Source organism: Typha latifolia, chromosome 12, assembly GCF_019914945.1.
Source record: "Typha latifolia isolate L0001 chromosome 12, TyphaL0001v2, whole genome shotgun sequence".
In the NCBI taxonomy this organism is placed as follows: Eukaryota; Viridiplantae; Streptophyta; class Magnoliopsida; order Poales; family Typhaceae; genus Typha; species Typha latifolia.
Window position 1 is genome coordinate 4,965,607 of NC_133097.1, and position 19,852 is coordinate 4,985,458.

Here is a 19,852-nt window from a genome sequence, read left to right on the forward strand (position 1 = left end):
GACGCTAACTCCAAACAATAAAGACCTGAAAGTGTAAACAATCTCTTTTCTTTTTTTCTTTCTTTCTGATGTGAAGATAAGGATATACATATTTCAAGATATAGATAGCTAATATTGTCCTTCAAGACACTGTTAGCTGTTCAAAATGACGAAAGAACGCTACTTAAACCATTCATACATAAGGTGATCCTCTATTTCCAATATACGTTATTCAAGCATACTTAATCTTAATCCTCAATAACATTTTTTCTGTGGTTAATTATTAGCAACATGATTTCAAAGTGAGGTTATAGAATGAAGATAAAAGTCCCAATTGACAAATACATTGATTCGCTACTATCACTGGGTCTCATACTACAGCAATTTTGGGTTTCAATGTAGGTTAAAAGAATCAATCTTGCCCATCTAAACAATCAATGAACAAACACAATCAAGCAGCTCATGATTTGAGCCAGTTGCTCGTGCCCAAATTACTGAACTTATATATTAGGGAGGGCTAGTCTCTTTATCTAACTAATGGTTAGTTTATGGATGCAATATTATGATGAGTTCATATATATATATATATATGAAGACTCGAAAGGAACTAAATATAGGATAAAGCTTGCTAATGTAATGTTATAACTTTTATTATTGTTTTAGTGTTGTTTTGGTTGTATTCAAATACTTCGAAATAAAGCAACAATTTTTTTTTTCAAATTACTCTTTAATAATTGTACGGTTGGAAATGTGGCCTATCACATTACCGAGGTTGGGATTACATTATTAATAGAACTAATTATATTTAGCCATCTAAACTATAATTTTCTAGGCACATCTCCTGAACTGATCTCAAATATTCTCAACTCAAAGAGATAATATAATTACCTCTTTTTTTTCAAATCTATGTAGATATTTTTCTTAATAACAAAAACTTTAAATGTTGTACCTGAAAAACTGTAATAATTCAAGAGTGCTGAACATAATTGTCCCCTGTTAATAACTAGCTAGAGTTGCCCTGAGGCAGGTACAAAATCTCATCTAATTTAGCTAGTAATTGTTTCATCGAAAATAGTTATAAAATTAACCCAATTTGATGTTACTGGGCTTTCCCCTTTTTTCCTCCAACTGTAGAAATGCTTCAATCAAGAAGCAAAAGCTATTTTCAAAAGACGAGTTTCCTTACAATATTTACAGGACAATGGAAAGAGCTCGGGATTCGTTAGTAGAATATTAGCTGGGGTTGAAAGAAAAAAGTAGATTTATTCAATCTCAAAATTATAATGGAACCCTAACAGGAGACAACAGAAAAGAGAAATAAACTGTTAGATCATTACTTCAAGGAACAATGAGAATATACAATATTATTATTAGGAAAAAGGAAAAGGAAGAGAAAATGAGAACAGATATGTCTGCCACCCACTTCTAGACGACGGATCTGCTTGCTTGGTCTGTGCCAACGAAAAAACTGCCCTCGATGTTGCAGAGTATACTGGTAGCTTGCTTTAAAATCAAGACAGGTCAAATGACCCTTGGCCTTCATTAATAGCATACAGCAGCTTCTTGTACATAATTTCCTGCAATTAAAGGGATCTTGTCAATAAACTTTCAAAGAAGAAAACTGCCATATAGAGAGTATGAGAAAATATAACCTTGGTAGAGTATGGAGGAAGTTTCAGGTAGTTAGCACAAGTCATGACGCTAGGAAGATCATCATCAGCTGCTTCGGACACTCCAGTTCCATTGGATGTCGTGTTCGTAGCAGTGGAAGAATGCTGTCATCAAGGAATAAGTTTTGAGAGAATGAAATGCAAATGCACAGGTCCGACAAGTAGATTTGTGAGGCTCATTCTACATACCTTCCTCACTATTGTAAGCTTCGGATTCAATGCAGCCAGACCACCAGGAGGAAGTCGAGGAGCACCCGTCACAAACTGGCAAAAAGCATGTTGCTGATCTGGGTTGAATTCTGCCATGATCTCAAGGAGCTAAAAGCCAGAAGAAACAGTTAAAGTACAGTTCACAAAAGAATTGGGAGAGATAATTAAGCTGACTTAAAAGTTGAAAGACTACTCACATTAACAATAGCAAGGCTCTTGGCAGTGTATCCATGATCAAATTTTATATGATCAGCCAGTGTGTCGGGCTGCAGTATGTGGCAATAATTATTATAGCTATGAGGAAAAGGGATGAAAAAAAAAGCATTTAGATGAAAGGTAAAGAGAAAATGTTACCTCCCACAATTCTCTGCGACCACAGATTAGGTAGTCCAGCTCATGTGGAGAAAATATTTGTAAAGATGTGACGTCAAAGACCTTACAATAATAACCATGATATAAGCAAGGCATACAAGCAAAAAAAGAGTGATACTAAAAAAATTTCAAACAATTTGACAACAAACAAGGAATATTATGATTAAAATATGAAGCAAGATTTATGTTCCAAAAATGACTTGAGTATGGTCTGACAAGATAGCGATGCCAACGGCATGTGCCATACCAAAACCCAGTCGCCTTTGCATGCTAGTGGCACATCTCTAATATTATTTTTAGGGTTTTTATACATGTTTCTTATCCGAATCTTCGTATTAAAATCTACATTAGTCTTTGCTCCTTTACTAATGTTGTAACTGACTTATTTTATTAAAAAATATATATATAGCAAAAATCAAGTGCAACATGATTCAACACAAAATATGATTGAATAAATTTATTACTTAACAAAAGCTCAATAGTTAAAATCAAAACCTAGTTGACAATAGTTGATCCAACATGTTCCTCAACTTTGATCCAATTCAAATAAATTTGACATATTAATTTTAGATTTTTTGAACTTTAGGGAAAAAAATAAGCGAAATATCTATTCATACCGAAACTTTGGCTAAAATTAAGAAAATTTGAATTCAAATCTACTTATATAGAATTAATCTAATATATTCATATACCAAATTTTACTCAATTTAAATAAATTTGACATATTAATTTTAGATTTTTTTTAAATTTGAGAAAATTTTTGGGGAAAATTAAAATTTCTATTTGATTCCTATATTTTAAATAGTATTTTTTATAGATCTAGCACTAAAATGCTAGATCTATGAATAATGATCTTTACAAATAATAGATCTATCACAATTGAGCTAAATACATCATTTTGTACAACTCAAATTAGTTTCAAAGTGTAAAATTAAAATTTAAAAAAAAAAAAAGATCTGAGCTACTGTTATCTTCTTATTTTACTTATATAACTCCCTGAGTAAAATTCAGAGCTTGTCTTTCCTTTTCGTCATGATCTAAAAGGTGAAACAACAATTTTCTGTAATCTAGTTAAGGATATACAGGTTTCTAGGATGGCAAAGATAGCTAGCTTAGAAGATGGTCCATCAAGACATCACTAGTTATCCAGGATGGAGAAAGCCTGCCTAATACACATTCCAGTGGCACTGTAGACCTCTGCTCAGACAAATTCTGACTAGGTAGTTCAAAAAATTGGATTGTTCCAACAAGGACAGTGGCATGGATTTGGAACTACTTGGGAGAGGCAATGGGTATTAAAACTTCTTAACTTCTATGCATAGGCATGTAAATCCTTATGAATTGCTATGCGTAAATTTGTGTGCATATATATATATATATATATATATATATATATATATATTACATTGTGTGCTTGAATACAAGTAGCACCTCCATTTGACTGAGACACATTCCATCACTTTATTATATAAAAATGCACTAGCCTAAAAGCCTAATTAGAGACAAATTAGTATTACTTAATTGAAATAACCATGTGCCCTTAAACAACAAATAGAAGACTAAGATATATATCAAACTTAGGGATCAAGTGCTCTAAGTTTTCCTTCGATAATTTCCTCAGTTTACATTTTATTTTTCCTACAGTTGTCTGCTTAGAACATGAAGTGGTTATTTTGGAAACTCAATAGACCGACAAAACCATAACCCAATAAGAATATAATCGCTAACATCCACTAAGGTTCCCCCATGAGCAAGAGCCAACACCACCAACACAACAATTGTGATACTTGTAACAGTTATCAGTAAGGCTTGAACTTTGAAGTTATAGATTTCAGTTCTGGTTGGTTTCAATTTTGACCCCTAAGGAAAACAAAAAACTTGGGCCAAAATGGATCAGTTTCAGCTGGTTCTGGTCCAAAACAAAGGTCAAGAATAATAATCTTGTAAGTTTTGGCCTCGATCAATGCATTTTGGCTTATTTTTCAAGTTATAGCCAGTAATACTGGATTTCAGGCAAAACTTCAAAGTTCAAAAAATCACTTACATCTTAGGCAAAACTTCAAACAATCAACAACACACTACTGTCCTTAATTGAGTCTGTAGGACTTTTACTTATAGTAAGAACACTGAGAAAGGACAGAAATAGGTTGTGCATACATCATGGAAGGGCAAAATATTTTGCGACACGAGTTGATTTTCCTATTCATTTTTCAACAAATTAACTTTTCATGATGACATGTGACAAAATACAATCAATTATCAGGATATAAAAGATATGAGCGATTACTCAATTGGCATATGATAATTGAACCTACAAAAGAGTTGATTTATCTTGTTCGTTAGGAATTTTCAGTTGTAACAAAATCTGGCAAATTCTTCTAGTCTCAGATCTGGCTTTAGAATTTCAACTCAAACAAGACATACAAAGTTATAAAATTAATAGAAATGCAAAAACCAAAAGAAATTAGAGGGTAAAAAAAAAACATATTTTTTATGTATATACGCATGTATCTTTGTGAGACTTTTGTTTATTATTCTGGTTTCAAACATTAGACAGAAAAGAATGATAGTTGAATAAGATACTAAACATATCTACTGCCATTTCGGATGCTGTTTGTTTAATCAATGATGTTAAATTGAAGAGGATTATAGAGAGCACAGTATAGACAAGCTATGCAACCCATATTTCCCATATAAACTTGTAGTTATTAATGAAATAAGCTGTATGCATCTTCATACAGTAAACATCTAAGATTTGGTATTCAGTTCAAACTACAAAATCAAGTTTATGTTATGATTACATATATAATCTATTATTTTTTCAAAGCTATACTGATAACCGTTTTACTTAAACTTGTGGAATTCCCAAAAAATAATATCAAATATGTTTGATGAATATCAACACCTTTTCTTTTGTGCCTATGCTTATCTACACTAATTTCATGTACAAGATATCTAGAGAGAATATATTTTCAGAGATGTAGCTACAGAAGCCAACAAGATTATCTCTTTCATGGTTTCACTAGTAAATAAACTCTAAATCACAAGTGTGTTCACAACAAAATGGCAAGGGAAATAGACTGGACATCAAAATCATAACTTCTAATAAAGTACCAAGAAAGGAATTAAGATATCTGAAATTACCTGGTTGAAACCTGCCCTAAATGCTTCTACCTGTCGTGTAATTCCGGTGTTAACAGTTGCATCAACTACCAAGGAGATGTATTTTTCCAAATTGTGAATATCAACCTACAAAAGACATTTTGCTTACAACATTATTAACATACAGCTACAAAAAGCAACCAAGGAATAAAGAGTGAAAATTTTCCAAATCTCTTACAATTGTACTTTCTTCTCCTTCCTTAAGAACATAATCAGGATATCCAGGAAGAGTAAAATCTAAACACAGGTCTTCAATAGGAGAACCACGGAAGCGTAAATCAGCAATTGCCTGCTTATTGTCACCAGGTGTTGATTCTAGGAACTGTTTACGATAAACAAGGACTTGGAGTTCTTGCAATATCTTCCCAAAATCGGCATCAAACGAGAGAATATCATACAAATCAAGCTCCTGATGGACAAAAGTTCCCAATTGTCACCAAGATGAAAGTTAATAAAGGGAAGTAAAAGAAAAAGAACATATGATTTAACAACTAATTTGATGCATACATACTTGACCTAGTACAAGTTTGTAAAATGCTGTGGACAGTGGAAGGTCAAGAAGCCGTCCATCTTGCAAGGCCTTAGCCATTACTCGACCAACCAGACGGAAATATTCAACAACTTTACAAAACTGACTTCCATCAGAGTCATCAGCATTTGGAGGCCACGGCCGAGGAAACAGACCAAGAGGAGCCTGGACCAAGTCCCTGCTCCCAACAAGCAAATCAGAGTTCTGTTTCTTCATTTCTGGACCATCGTCATTCATTCCATTTCCATCAATTTCCATGGCAGAATTATCCCCCGCATGGTTGGATCTCCACAATCCTAAACTAACCTTTTGCAAATCATGACTTAAAAGAGTATAAAACTCGAGCGTTGGACCTAATCCTGTGCCAACCTCACCAAAATATTCTACTTCAAGAACAGCCTTTTGGCTGGAAAACATTTCCATAACTTTGGCAGCAGAATCCAAAATATGGTTTCTGGAAACACGAACTTTCTGACGTTGCAACCTGCCAACTCGAACCTCTCTTTCACTTGCTGAATTATGATTATCAGCATTTTGTTGTTGCTGAAGACGATGTAATGCACGAGACAGACCAAAAGCTGTGGAGTAAAAATATTGCCTCCGTGTCTCAAATGGAAACAGAAAAGGGCAAGCTTTAGTCATTTGGTAACACCATGAAGGAAGACCACCACTGCACAATGCAAGAGCATCCTGAATTTGCCTGGCAAGTTTGGGGGTTAATTTGCTGTTAACAAACTCTTCAGAAGGAACCTTGGGTCCAGTTCTGTAGAGTTCATCCAAGCTAGTGACTTTGCCTTCAGCAAAGTCGTCAGAAACTGCCTGCACTCTCAAACAAGGAGCTAGTTGATTCAAACCCTCTAGAACACGTAATAAAGCCAGAATGTTATAAGTAGGGTTAGCTTTTTCTAGGTCACAAGGAAGCTCCCCCTGCAATATGCTTTCAAGAAGTGAAGTTTGCTGCCATCGGGTGTCACTACTAGATTTAGAATAAGAGCCAGATTTGGACTTTGGGGCCAAGGAAGTTGGACCTCCTTGAGATGCCCTATCAGCCTGACTATCAGCCTTCTGATATGTTAGTGTAAATATATCACTCCAGAACCTGCTACCATCATTGGGCAAGTCAGATCCATTTAACTTCTCATCATCATCATCATCAAGCACAAGCTGCCGTTGGATAGCCTGATATATAGTCAAATGTTTGCTCAGCTGTTTCCCACCTGCTGTAAATATCAACTTATTGTAGTTCTCATTTGCACTGCTTCCAAGTGCGCGGCGATCTCGACCACTTCTAATGCCTCGGCCGCTTACAGAAGCCAGACCAGCCATAGCAGCAGCAGCAAATGACATTGCACCCCTTGAACCAAAATTGCTCCCACTACGAAATTCAGCAGATTCTGAGCCCCTACTAGAGACATTTCTATTACTTGATCCAGACGAAGGTTGTGTTTGGCTATCACTTGTTGAAGAAGCAACATTAGCATCATCAGCTGCATCTCCTACTTTCACATCATGTACCTTCTCTGGTACACATATAGGAAGAGACCCATCTTGTAAAACCTGAATAGAAAAAAAAAAATTAGTAGCCATATAATGACACAACTAGAGTTAGTAAGAGAAGTACAAAAACATAATCATGGTTATCGTAATAGCAGGCCACTTATATATTTCAAAAACAAAAAATAGAATCTACTATGTAGCAGAACAAAATGCAGGCCAACTGAAACAAGAGAAACAATAAACATCAACATTACTCAAGAATAAGATGTCTTAGCATGGTAATGATATCCAATAGCAAAATAGAAAAATTATGAACTACCTCATCATGATCATCATCTTCATCCTCTGAAATATCATCCTCATCAATCATCAGAGCATCATCAATCTCAAAAGGAGATATGTTAAGCTCCTCATCCTAAAGAGTAAGAAAAGGTGCAATGTAAGTAATAACAAAGTTGCGGCAATGAAGCAGAAAAACCAAGGGGTACATATGATATAATTAATGATATGTTATATAATTCAGAAATATACAAGAAGAAATCACATAATAGGACTATGGGTCATTTATGTAAAGATCTGCATGCATGGACAAACAGATGCAGGCACAAATGCTCATGCAAGCTTTATATTAGAACTTCAGAAAAAGTTTCTCTTTTTTTTTTTTGCCACTGATAGTGCCTCAAGATTGTAAAATGCTTACTGAAGGTGGGGTAAAGAAAAGTAGTATGCCAAACTTTTTCTTCATTCAGGATCCAAGGTGTACTGGATGGCAATAAATGTGTTAAATACTTAAATCTATTCTCCAAGATCTGATATAAAGTTTGTACACGAAACAACATGTATGGACGTGTGTGTGTGTGTGTATATATATATATATATATATATATATATATATATAAACTTAGACCACAAACAAGCATTTAGAAAAGGAACTCTAGATTAGATTTTTTGTATATGTCATATGTCAAATCATCCAAAAGAGAAAAATGACAATTATTTTGAAACTTAAAATGTAAACAGACCTCAGAGCTAGAGTCTCCATGTGCCGGCTTCATTTCTACGTCTTTATCAGAAGCAGCTCTTCTACGAGCAGCATTTCTTGTTTGAGGTCCTTTTGTTTCATCAGGAGTAGACTTTAAAACAGCTTTACCTTTTCCTTTTGAAGTGCTTGCACTTCCCTCCGGAGCATCCTTTTTAGTTGTACCTCCAATTGTTACTGATGACCTAGATCTTGTTGAAGGTCGCCGGCCTGATGGAGTTGATGTGGCTGCTGCTGAAGCACCAGCACCAGTAGCTGCAGCTCCAGATTCTGAGTTCCCAGCTACCACCGAAGGTTTCTGTCCAGAATCACTGCGCTGAACTCTCGGCCAAAGAAACTCTTCCACAGCAGCCAGACTGGCCAGTGGATCAATGAGCACAACATTCGATGAATAATCACGCAGAGATTTTTCACCTTGAGCTCTACATAGGCGTAACTTGAAAGGTTGAGACAAAGCACTTAAACCTGAGGACAGACGAGCACTTCCACCACCAGATGATCTGCCTGAATGGCTCAGTACAACTGGGAAACGTTCTAAAGAAGACAAAGCATTTTGCAGCTTCTGAACCAATACTGACATTGGATTTCCAGTCCCTTCCTTACTTTCAAAAGGAAGAGTAACTGCAATAAAAGATTTATATCTCTTAAGTGCCTGCTGACGAAGCTTAGGCAGATCAGCTTCAGAAATTTTTTCTCTTCCAAATGTTCCGCATGATAGATAATTTAGCAATGATAAAACAACTCCACTGCCAATGAATTCAAATGTGGAAACACCATCGCCTTTACTAAGCTCAGCCAGCATCTCAGATATAACTCCATCCAACTGTTCTTCGCCACTAGAAGCAATATCAAAAGAATTGACTCCAGAGGCTTTTGATTTACCTTTGGCTTTCACTCTAACATTCTCAACATTAGCATTTAGTTTTGCACAAAGATTTTTCAGATGAAGAAGATCATCAGCAACTCCTACTTCACTTGACCCAGAGTCAGAAGAAAAGTATTTATGTTTAAACGATCTCGCACAAACACTAACTGCAGAACGAAGACTAGAGCTTGACGTAGGGACTTCCACAGAAGTAGGAGGTGAAACAGCAAGCCCAGTTACAGAACCTTTAGACTCATCCAATGAGCTGTTTTCGTTGTTCAATCCACCACTACGTCGTCGATAACGCCGAGAACGTGAAGAAGTTCCGGGTGAAGTTTCATTGTCTTTTTCAGGTACAGATGCTTGAGAAGGAGCCGCACTTGAGGAGTCTGAGCATATGAGTGCATCGATAGCATGAACCACCCCTTCTCTCACAAACATTTTGGAGAATGTTCCAGGAAGTTTTTCCATAAGAATCTCTGCTATCTGAAGCGCAGGAATCAGTACTTGTGGATCTTTCCATGCCAAAATTCCTGCTAAGAAGCTGTAAATCAAGTAGAACAAGACATTCATTAGCATAAGGTGCTTTCCTTTTCTTCAAGGACACCAATCCAAAAGATATTCATAACAGTACCTGGAAATATTTGTTGTGCCAAGTAAAGACTGTATCATATCAGCTGAGCTGAAATACATTAATTTGCCAATAACAGAAAGGCATTTATGACGAACAGGGCCATTTATACTTGACCCATACACCTGGCAAGGAATAGATTATAAAAAAGAAAAAAAAATTCTCAGAAACAGGATCCGAGAAAAAAAATTGTATCACTAACCACAGACCTGTGTCAGAATGGGAAGTAGGTCCATTCCAAACTGCTGAAGAAGCTCTGGTTGATCACGCAATAACTTCTCACGTGCTGAAATTTCATTTTCTGTCCCACTTGTGTCATCTTGCTTGACAGAAGTACTTGCAGGAGATTTCTTTGCATATGAACCTTTAACGAGAGTACTATAGCAAATTGGAAGAGAAATGGTTCCTTGAGGCAATGGTGGAAGAAGCTCATCGGCAAGGTTCACAATTTCATATATCTAAATGAAAAAACAGAACTTCAAGAACATTCTTAAAATTAATTGAAATTGTAGAGATGAAAATATAAATGTCCCTAAAAAAATGCTGAAACACTTAAGACTCTTCTATTTAAATACTATATCAAGATTTAAAACTTAAAGGGAACCACATATATTTAATACCTAATTAAATGAGAAAAAAACATAGTAAGTCTTATAAGTTAAGACAATAAGCATGTCACCATCACCCGGTGATAGTGATAGTGATAGTGTAACACCACTTAACTTCTAAATGTTGTTAACCATATATCCTCTCTCCTCTAAAATCATACAAGAATTCTCACTAGTTTGAAAGTTTTCAGCCATAAATCCATTAACTAACAGCATCTGGAAATAGCCAAATTTTCCCAGTACTGGAAGCAAAAATTTCTCCAGTTGTTGGAAAATACAGTCTGTTAAGCTCATCAGAGATTATAATCTTACAAATGAACATGAGTGCTTATGTTATAAGTCTCATCATTTTCCCATTTTACTTCCTTGCATGTGCAGGAAATGTTGAAAGATCCTTTACCGCAAGGGCAAATAGTGAGGCAGATCCTTATACCAGTCAAAAGTTTTCAAGGCAGGTTCCACTGTCAAATAATTATCTTGAATAGGAAATTTAATCATTTTGTGAAAAATAGTAGAATCAGGCCGATTGCTAGTTGTAAGTTAAAATGCTTCCGTCAAGCCTTGGTAAGTTGAGTTTGTACACTACATAGAGAAATATTTGGGAGGCAATTGATCCAATATGCTCACTGACCATATAATCCCCTATGTCACCATATCTATCATAGGAACAGGAAAATTAAATTGAGCACTCACATCAAGAAAAGAAATGTCTGTCACAGCTTAGAATTCAGCAACAGGTGGGAAAGGGATCACAAGTGCTTTCTGCGGATCCATGCACAACTAAAAGATACATTATGACTGATATTGTCCGAATAAGACAGCTGTGTTTACTACAATTGTTGACTTGTACCATGATTGTGCGACATGAATCTCATTTAGCCTACTATTCATACAATAGATTTGACTACACGAGATTTCATTTCAGACTGACATGATAATTAAGGCAACCTTACATGTAACTTAGGTATCCATCTCCTCATTCAAGTACAGAAGATCTCAAATCTGACATCTTTAGCAGAGTCTACTACAAGATTAGCTATAGATTGCGTTATTATCGCACCCAATTGCCTCATTCTCTACCAAAATAACCCTAAAAACTCCTATGTAACTGTTATTTGTCATACCTATTTCAACAACATCTAATTCCATATTATCTTTTCCCTTTTTGTTTCTTTTCTTTTCGTGGTGGCATCTTACTCCCAAACATTCTGAACCATAAACCATATAAAATAGGTCATATAGATACTCCAGGATCTCCTAAATTTCCTATATATGAGTTTCTCATCAAAATGTGAGCTCTTTTGATACAATTTACGATGGAGCTAATCAGTCAGGTATACTCTCTAGCTGATTTAGACAAATTTGTAAAGGAGTCAAAGTAAGACCTCTTTCCTCAACTCTTTTTCTTATTGCAGTGACTACCCAAATCGTCCAAAAAGGTTCACAAATTCCTTCCAATAAAATATCACACATAGTAGGCCTATACTTCATAAACAATAGGAGCGAACACCTCACTTGATGCCTTTGAAGTAAGTCCTGTAGTTCATTCACTAGGTTAAACCTTGAGACTGCTCCAAACACCGGGCTGACCTCTACCACAAATAACAGATATTAAGTTAGACGCAGTCAACTATTATACGGCCTATTACCTATAGTCTCCTCCCATCTACGCAAAAAAATTATTAAATCTAGGACTAATCAGCTGACAGCAGAGTTATAATAATTCAAGTACAAGATACCTGCTCAGGTGGCCTAGTTAGAGCAGGTGACACGGAAGCACCGGCAACCAGACCAGAACCTGAAAGAATATCTTTCAAAGTGCCACTGACTCCCAAAAGGAGAAGAGTTTTAGCTCCTATGGCCGATCCACTAGCGCACGTAGAAAGAAGGCGGATCAACCCCTGAAAGACATTGTTCCAACAGATTAGCAAAGATCAGAAAATTCCTAACAACCCAAATAAAGTCATGCACATACCGTGTAGGTAGATGTACTCAAAGAAGCTTGCCCTCCAGAATTGCTAATGGATATCAACCCAGCAGCTTGTGCAACCAAACCATGATTACACAACTCATCTAACTTGTCAGGCAATGAGGCGAAAGCTTCTGCAATACGTGTCAAGCAAACAGAGGCATGTTCCAGCACCTAAATTTGATGTTGCCGAAAGAAAGAACAATTGACATCTTAGTAAACCATTCAACAGATAAAGATGTCAGAGGCCCTCACTTCAGCCATATATGTACTTGGGGAATCTAATAATTTCATAACATCTTATGTACCTTTGCATCATGATAATTCAGAAGGTTTGTGAGCAACGGAACTGCTTCCATAACAAAGTCAGCTGCATCAGAAGGAAGTTTCTTACACATATTTGCAGCAGTGGACAATGCTACTCTCTGAAAAGAAATGTAGAAGTAAATATAATACACAAAACTAGGAGTCATTAGTTCACTGCCGAAAACCTGAATAAACAGTATAACGCAAGAACAATAAACTAGGGAGCATACTTATAGAACAATTACCTGAACGCCAGTTGAAAAGAAGTCAAGATAAGACAGCACCGCCATTAGTGCACCAGCACGCAAACAAGCAGTCGGGTGCTCTTGTGATATCTTCTTGAGAGCTTGCAGTGACTGAGGAGAAGAATCAAACAGTTGTGAGAAAGGAGATGAAAAGGATAAATTTACTTTGAAAAGAAGTGATGTATCAGAGATGAAAGTTCTTGGCAATAGAAGTACACATTTGTTATGGCCTCTATCTATCAAAGAGATGAATTCACCTAGAATATCACAATTAATACCTAACAATTCAAGAAAAATAAAGCTTTTCTGAACCAGTAACCACATTCATAATTTACTCTATCCATTACCATGGCTTGCTATTCCAGGTTTTTGGTAAAATAACAAGCAAGCAACAAATGTAAAAGATGTTCAACATCTTTCTGCTCCATCGGCACAAAGATAGCAGGAGCAAACAATTGTCCCTTTTATAAAGGCTACTGCAGCTCAAATCTAGTTACACTCAAATTCATATTAGTTAACCATTTACAGTAAGTGAACCCACAAAAATTACAACTAGCACTCAAGCAACAATTTCATCCAGCACCACTAAATATTGCTTGTACCACTAAATATTGCATGCACCAACTACTAATGTTAACAAACCAATAGGCACATAAACCATCAAATTAGGGAAAAAGGGAAGGGGCACACCTGCTCAGCAAGGTCCATGTATTCAATTGTCAATAACCGGGCACAGAAGCATGGCACAGCACCATAATGCACCACCGCAGCACATGAGGATGGCAGCACGTCGCACAGGTGGGTGAGCGCCCTTGCAGCAAGCAGCATGATATCAGGATTGCTCTCATGGTTGAGCAACCCAACAAGGACAGGAACAAATGAGTCTACCGAGAAGGACCCTAGAGACTCCTCAGTCCCTATTGACAGCATCTCGCAGAGCTGGGTCAATGCCTCTACCTGCTTTCCCTCCTCCCCTTCAGCCCTTAAACCCGAGAGGATCTTCTTCAGCCGCCCGCTCTGCTGCGATAGCGAAGAAGCCGTGATGGCTGACGACGGCAGAAGATCATCGAGCCCAGCACCAAGCTTTCTTAGCAAGCCCTGGAGTGCACTGCTAGCCGACGTGAGATTCTGGTGAAGTATACTAACGCCTCCCTCGCTGTCGTTATCGTCATCAGCGGCCGCAGAGGCAGCAGCACCTGCAGCATCAAACCGCAACCCTAGGATTCTCTCGGCATCACGGTCTCGTTCTCGCTCTCTGTCTCTATCGCGGGAGCGGGATGCCTCAGGTGGCTCCTGCTCCTTACCCTTCTCGGCAGCCCATGAGTGGCCTCGGCCGCCAGAGGCGCGGCGGCGACCGGAGGAGGAATCGCCCGCGGAGTCCATGGGAGCAGCGGCGGCAGCAGCAGCAGCAGCAGCAGCAGAGCGGCGGGAACGAGTGGTTGGGGGATTCGGAGCAGCGGCAGCAACAGAGGAGGAAGAAGAAGAGGTACGTGAGCGCTTAGAAGAGCGGGTGGTGGGGGCTTGAGAAGACGAGGCCTCCGCCCGCTTGCGGCTGCGCGTTTCCATACAAAGTAGGGCGCCTCCCTCGCCCTACGGGCGGCGGCAAAGACGACGGCGAGATCACTGCGACGATTCCTCCACCATCTACGAGCAAAGCTTCGATCTTTACGCGACCGAAGAGAAGAAATCGATTAGATCTGTCGCCGATTGATCGAATCGGCTCAAGAAATCCTACTCCTTGCCAACAATCTCTCGCTAGGGTTTTCGAATTGGGGACAAAGGAGCAGCGAAGATTTGGGGATAGAGAAGGGATCGGACAGTAGAGGACCAAGTGATCACGATCGAGGATTGAACGGGAAGAAGGGAGAGGGTGGGATTCGTGGCGGTGAGAAGGAGAGAGAGGTGGGGTTTGCTTTGTTCTTGCTCCGGGAAAGGAAGGATTGGTGTGTGTCGAAGGTATTGTTAGCAAATATGTATATATACATATTAACTTAATGGGTGTTTGGATTCGGATTTGTTTTGGTTACTTGTGTTCGAATCGATTGAGGCTTCCAAAACGGAATTAGGTTTTGCGGATTGGGTGCAATTAGTTGCAAAGGGTCAAGGAAACCAGTCACATGTGCTCGTGCCGTCCTGCGCGTGTGGAACTACTAACGGGGCAGAAGCTCAGGTCTGAAGTAGGTAATCGATTGAGTGCAGCACTGGATGTAGGAATTCTCCTGCATCCGAAGCTTCGTGGCAACGCAACTGTGTACTCTCAACCGTTCATAGCCACCTGAAACTGAAAGATTGGTGGCTAGAAAATAAGAAATCAGCCTGCATAAATTTTATCCGATAGAGATATCTTACATGATTCGGCCCGGCCCAAACTCAGCCCACCAATTTGCATGAAGAAGAGTTCTTTCCTCGTTCCATTGAATCTTGAGAGGCGATCCGGCGAGGACACCAGGGGAATGGAGGGACCTTCCCCACCGGCTGATGCTAGTGGGGGGAGTGGCGAGCCCAGAAGAGATCGCAATGAGAAGAGAAGGAACGCGAGAACATGAATAGATCATGGGCTTCGGTTGCGATGGAAGGGAAGCAGGCCAACGGCACCAACAGACGCATCCCAGAGGAGATACTGGAGAAGTTAAGAGAACAAATTGAAGAATGTATTATTATAGACCCGGAAGTCCTAGAGAAATGCAGGAGCCGGTGGAAACTCACGCTGTTCGGGAGGTTTTTAGGAAGGAGTATTCCACTAGAGATGCTCAAGCGCACGCTGATTAGACTATGGAACGGAATAGACAAGTTTGCTGCCTCGGACATGTCTGGAGAGTATTATTTGTTTTAGTTTGAGGAGGAGGATATAGTACATGTCCTCACAAAAAGGGCTGTGGACTATACAAGGAAGAGTGCTCAGTCTCATTCCGTGGAGGAACAATTTCAGGCCTACAGCGGAAGCTTTTACTTCTGCTCTGGTTTGGATCCAACTGCACAATCTGCCTCAGGAGTACTGGGAGCTAGAAGCACTGGTTCCGGTGGCCGAGTATTTCGGGAAGCCGCTGAGGGTGGACGAGACGACATTGGATCATACGAGGAGCAAGGTTTGCAGGGTGTGTGTGGAGATAGACCTCCAGAAACCATTAAAGAAGGCGGTATGGCTGGGACCAAAAGAAGACTGGGTGGACCTGAGAGTGGTCTATGAAAACATACCGGTATTCTGCTACCTTTGCGGCAAAATAGGGCATCGGGCAGCGGGTTGTGAGCACAGGAAGGAAGAAGCAAGAAAGGAGGGAACCGCCCAAGCGAAGTGCGAACAGACACCAACCGAGGAGGAGACCATGCAACCTCCGATGACGGAACAGACATGACCTAACGGACCGTGGTGCACGATGAGGAGGCGAAGGCGGAAGGTGATGCAACCGCAGGTGGCGCAAAACGCGGCGGCGCGGGACCCGATGGAGCAGGTGAGAGAGGCGAAGATCGAAAGAGGGAAAGCATGGTCTAGGAAAGTGGGTCCAGAGGCGAGTAAGCTGAACTTACACACAAATGGAAGTCAGTATGGGACGAGTATGGAAACACCGAGCAAAGGGTGCATTGGGAAGGAGAACATGGCAGAACATATCAAGACGCTTCCTAGGGCTACAAGGCAGTCAGGGAAATGGGCCAACAGACGGAGAGCTCGAGCCTCTATACTGATAAGAGGATGTCGGCTAAAGGGAAAGAGAAGATCTTGGAAACCAAGCACACTGGGAGCCAACAGACGTGTAGCACCAAAGAAGAGAAGGTGATGGACACGACAAGTGATGGAACCCCTTTAACTAGCGGTCTGAAACAAAGGAAGGGGGATAAAGGGAAGGCAATGCAAGATGAGAGGAAGACGTGTCAAGAGATGGAAGAAGCTGTCCCATCTGAGCAGGACGGACTAATGGAGCTGGACTGCAGAGGGAAGAAAGTGACGCAGGACCGGGATTATGTTAGTATCAACGGGACTGTAATCAGGCTCGGGACGGGGGATGAACGTAGCAGGAAATCATCTTCATGCCAATGAGGAAAGAACATCGCGGAGGCAAAGCACATAAATACCAGAGGACATCCTGCAAAGATGGCATTGCGACTACTGGAACGAGGCCACCTGCGGAGAAGAGGGAACCGTCAAAAGGCCATAGCACAGCGATGAGAAGGCTTAAAGAGGTGCTGACGAACCCACTAGATAATGGGCAGATGCCTATGGATCTGGAAGGGCCGAGTGAAGACCAGTGGGCCTTGGTCTGCATTGCAGACAGCAATGGCCTCAGTGCACAAGCCACGGAAGCGGGGGAGACGGCCAGAATGGACCAGGAGAGATCCGCCGCGAAGCGCGGCAGACTGGCATGAACATATATCTTGTCTAATGTTTAGAGCAATATTTTGGAACTGTCGAGGAGCCCTAAAGAAGGAAGTACTGGACAGATGTCGTGATCTGAACAGAGAACATAGGCTGGATTTTATAGTTTTGTTGGAAACCCATGCAGACTGGGCGAAAGCAAAGGTGGTGGCACGGGCACTGGGAAGAAACTGGTCCTCCTTCTCTGTGCCGGCCGAAGGGGTATCAGGAGGATTGATACTGATGTGGAAGACTACGGTTGGCTACGTGGACGTAGTGGCGGTGTCGCGATATGCGGCGCACATGGTGGTCTCCTTAGTGGAAGGCGAGACTTGGCTGATGACTGCAGTATATGCAATCAATCTATTGGAGCAGTAGATCCTGCTGTGGGACGAACTGGTGGGTTTAGGGTTCCTAGACCTGTCGTGGGTAGTCGCTGGAGACTTCAATGCGATACTCTCCACGGATGAAAAAAGAACTTCTGCCCGAGTTACGCTTGGGCCGAAGTCGTTTGCGTTCGCAAAATTCATGGAGGATGCTGAAGTCTGTGATCTAGGGTTCGAAGGAGTGCCGTTCACCTGGTGTAACAACCAGCGCGGGGACAAGAGAATATGGGTCAGATTAGACCGAGCATTGGCAAACCCGGAGTGGGCTCGGAGGTATCCGTAGAGCCGCGTGGTACACCTAGACAGATCTGCGTTGGACCATGCACCACTACTAGTCATGGTTCCGAAGGAGGTGGAAAATAGAAGGTGACCTTTTAGATTTGAAATGTACTGGACGGAATATGACGACTGTAGGCGCATCCTGGAGAAGGTTTGGAGGGGAGACGTGCATGGGAACCCCATGCATGGCTTCACACACAAAATGGCGACCATGCAGCGGTAGCTTAAAGGCTGGTGCAGATCGGATCTGGGCCACTTGGAGACTCAGCTGCACTCCGTGAAGGCTGAGATCAAGGAGTTGGAGGAGCTTGACGCCGGTGGTGACCTGGATGATGGGGGCCGCTCCAAGTTGAGAAGCTGCTATAACAGGAAGGCTGCCTTGAGTAGACAATTAAACTTAAAATGGTTACAGAGGTCGCGTCTAAGATGGGTGCAAGAGGGGGATAGAAATACACATTTCTTCCACTTTATGGCGACGATGCGAGGAAGAAGAAACAAAATTCAACGACTCTTATCGGAGGAGGGGATATGGATACAAGGTCACGAAGAGATAGAGAAGAGGTTCCTTGACCACTATGAGGAGCTGTAGGGACCAACACATGATGATGCCTCGACATTACCGGAAGGGCTGGAGCTGCCTGGAATTTCTGCGGAAGATCGTGTCAACCTGCTGAAGCCAGTGGACAACGTCGAGATCATGGAAGCCCTACACAGTTTGCCGACGGGCAAGGCGCCGGGTCCAGATGGGATACCGGTGGAAGTCTACTCGCTGTACTAGCAGGAGGTAGGGGACAACCTCTGCGACGTGATTAAACACTTCTTCCAGCATGAAAGACTTTCTCGGCAGTGGGGGCATACCTATATCACCCTGATACCAAAGGTGGAGAACCCAACCACGGTGAGAGAGTTTCGGCCGATCTCTCTATGCAATGTGGCATATAAAATCATAGCCAAAGTGTTGGTAGGAAGGCTGCGGGGGCTTTTGCCGCAGCTGGTGGACAAAGAGCAGGTGGCCTTTATCAGAGGCCGGAATATATATGATAATATTCTGGCGGCCCAGGAGATTGCACATTCGATGGTTAGTGACAAGCATCTGAAGCCGAAGATGATGCTCAAACTGGACATGGAGAAGGCGTACGACCGAGTTAATTGGAAGGCAGTGCTGGGGGTGTTGGAAGCCATGGGTTTTCCGACCAAGTGGTGTCGGTGGATCAGTGCATGTATCAAGTCTTCGAGGTATGCAATCCTAGTGAACAGTTCACCGTCACGGTGGATAACTCCTCACCGTGGGCTGCGACAGGGGGGACCCCCTCTCCCCATATCTATTCCTACTAGTGTCCCAGATACTGTCCAGCCTGCTGAAGGATCGCATGGCGCGTGGGCTACTGTAGGGTTACCGGGTCGAAGAGGTTCACCTATCACACCTCCTCTATGCGGATGACTTATTAGTCACCGTGGAAGCTTCAGTTCAGAATGTTAGAGTCATTCAAGAGTGTCAGTACAGCAAAGAGATATGGACCATACTAGGCCAGGTGCAACCGGAACTAGAGAAGATGGGAAGCTTGGTTGGATCAGAGTGGATCACTATGGAGTGGGGGAGGTGCAGGAAGGGAAACGACGACGGCATCCGGGCGCTGATAGCAACCACGTGTTGGGGCATCTGGAAACAACGAAACTGAATAGTTTTTGGTGAGCCGAGGAGGCAGCTTGCTTGGTGGCCAGACGAGCTCAGCTCCTGAGAGAGGAATACAACCTGC

General features: G+C 41.1%; 2 protein-coding genes across 2 annotated transcripts; one reads left to right on the top strand and one right to left on the bottom strand.

Annotated features, from left to right (window-relative positions):
* Positions 1–1,222: 1,222 nt before the first annotated feature.
* Positions 1,223–15,075, bottom strand: LOC140798565 (E3 ubiquitin-protein ligase UPL3). Its single transcript, XM_073152433.1, has 17 exons — positions 13,773–15,075; positions 13,083–13,193; positions 12,840–12,956; positions 12,538–12,705; positions 12,302–12,463; positions 10,164–10,412; positions 9,958–10,079; positions 8,442–9,867; positions 7,739–7,834; positions 5,905–7,479; positions 5,572–5,802; positions 5,376–5,480; positions 2,214–2,294; positions 2,057–2,125; positions 1,839–1,967; positions 1,632–1,754; positions 1,223–1,556 (listed from the first exon to the last, which is right to left on the bottom strand). The coding sequence occupies exons 1-17, from the start codon at positions 14,646–14,648 to the stop codon at positions 1,491–1,493; spliced, it is 5,706 nt and encodes a 1,901-aa protein (XP_073008534.1). The 5' UTR covers positions 14,649–15,075; the 3' UTR covers positions 1,223–1,490.
* A 576-nt stretch (positions 15,076–15,651) lies between these two features.
* LOC140798955 (uncharacterized) lies at positions 15,652–16,435 on the top strand. The gene is made up of 2 exons (XM_073153045.1): positions 15,652–15,899; positions 16,012–16,435. Exons 1-2 carry the CDS (start codon positions 15,652–15,654, stop codon positions 16,433–16,435), a joined length of 672 nt encoding a protein of 223 aa, XP_073009146.1.
* Positions 16,436–19,852: the final 3,417 nt, after the last annotated feature.

Excerpts from the sequence above, each read along its gene's own strand:
- LOC140798565 (XM_073152433.1), bottom strand. The coding sequence starts at position 14,648 with ATGGAAACGCGCAGCCGCAAGCGGGCGGAGGCCTCGTCTTCTCAAGCC. Across the intron at positions 12,706-12,839 it reads TGAATTATCATGATGCAAAG|GTGCTGGAACATGCCTCTGT; the intron begins GTACATAAGATG and ends CATCAAATTTAG. Across the intron at positions 10,080-10,163 it reads TACTTCCCATTCTGACACAG|GTGTATGGGTCAAGTATAAA; the intron begins GTCTGTGGTTAG and ends ATTCCTTGCCAG.
- LOC140798955 (XM_073153045.1), top strand. The coding sequence starts at position 15,652 with ATGGAAGGGAAGCAGGCCAACGGCACCAACAGACGCATCCCAGAGGAG. Across the intron at positions 15,900-16,011 it reads GCCTCGGACATGTCTGGAGA|GCCTACAGCGGAAGCTTTTA; the intron begins GTATTATTTGTT and ends GAACAATTTCAG.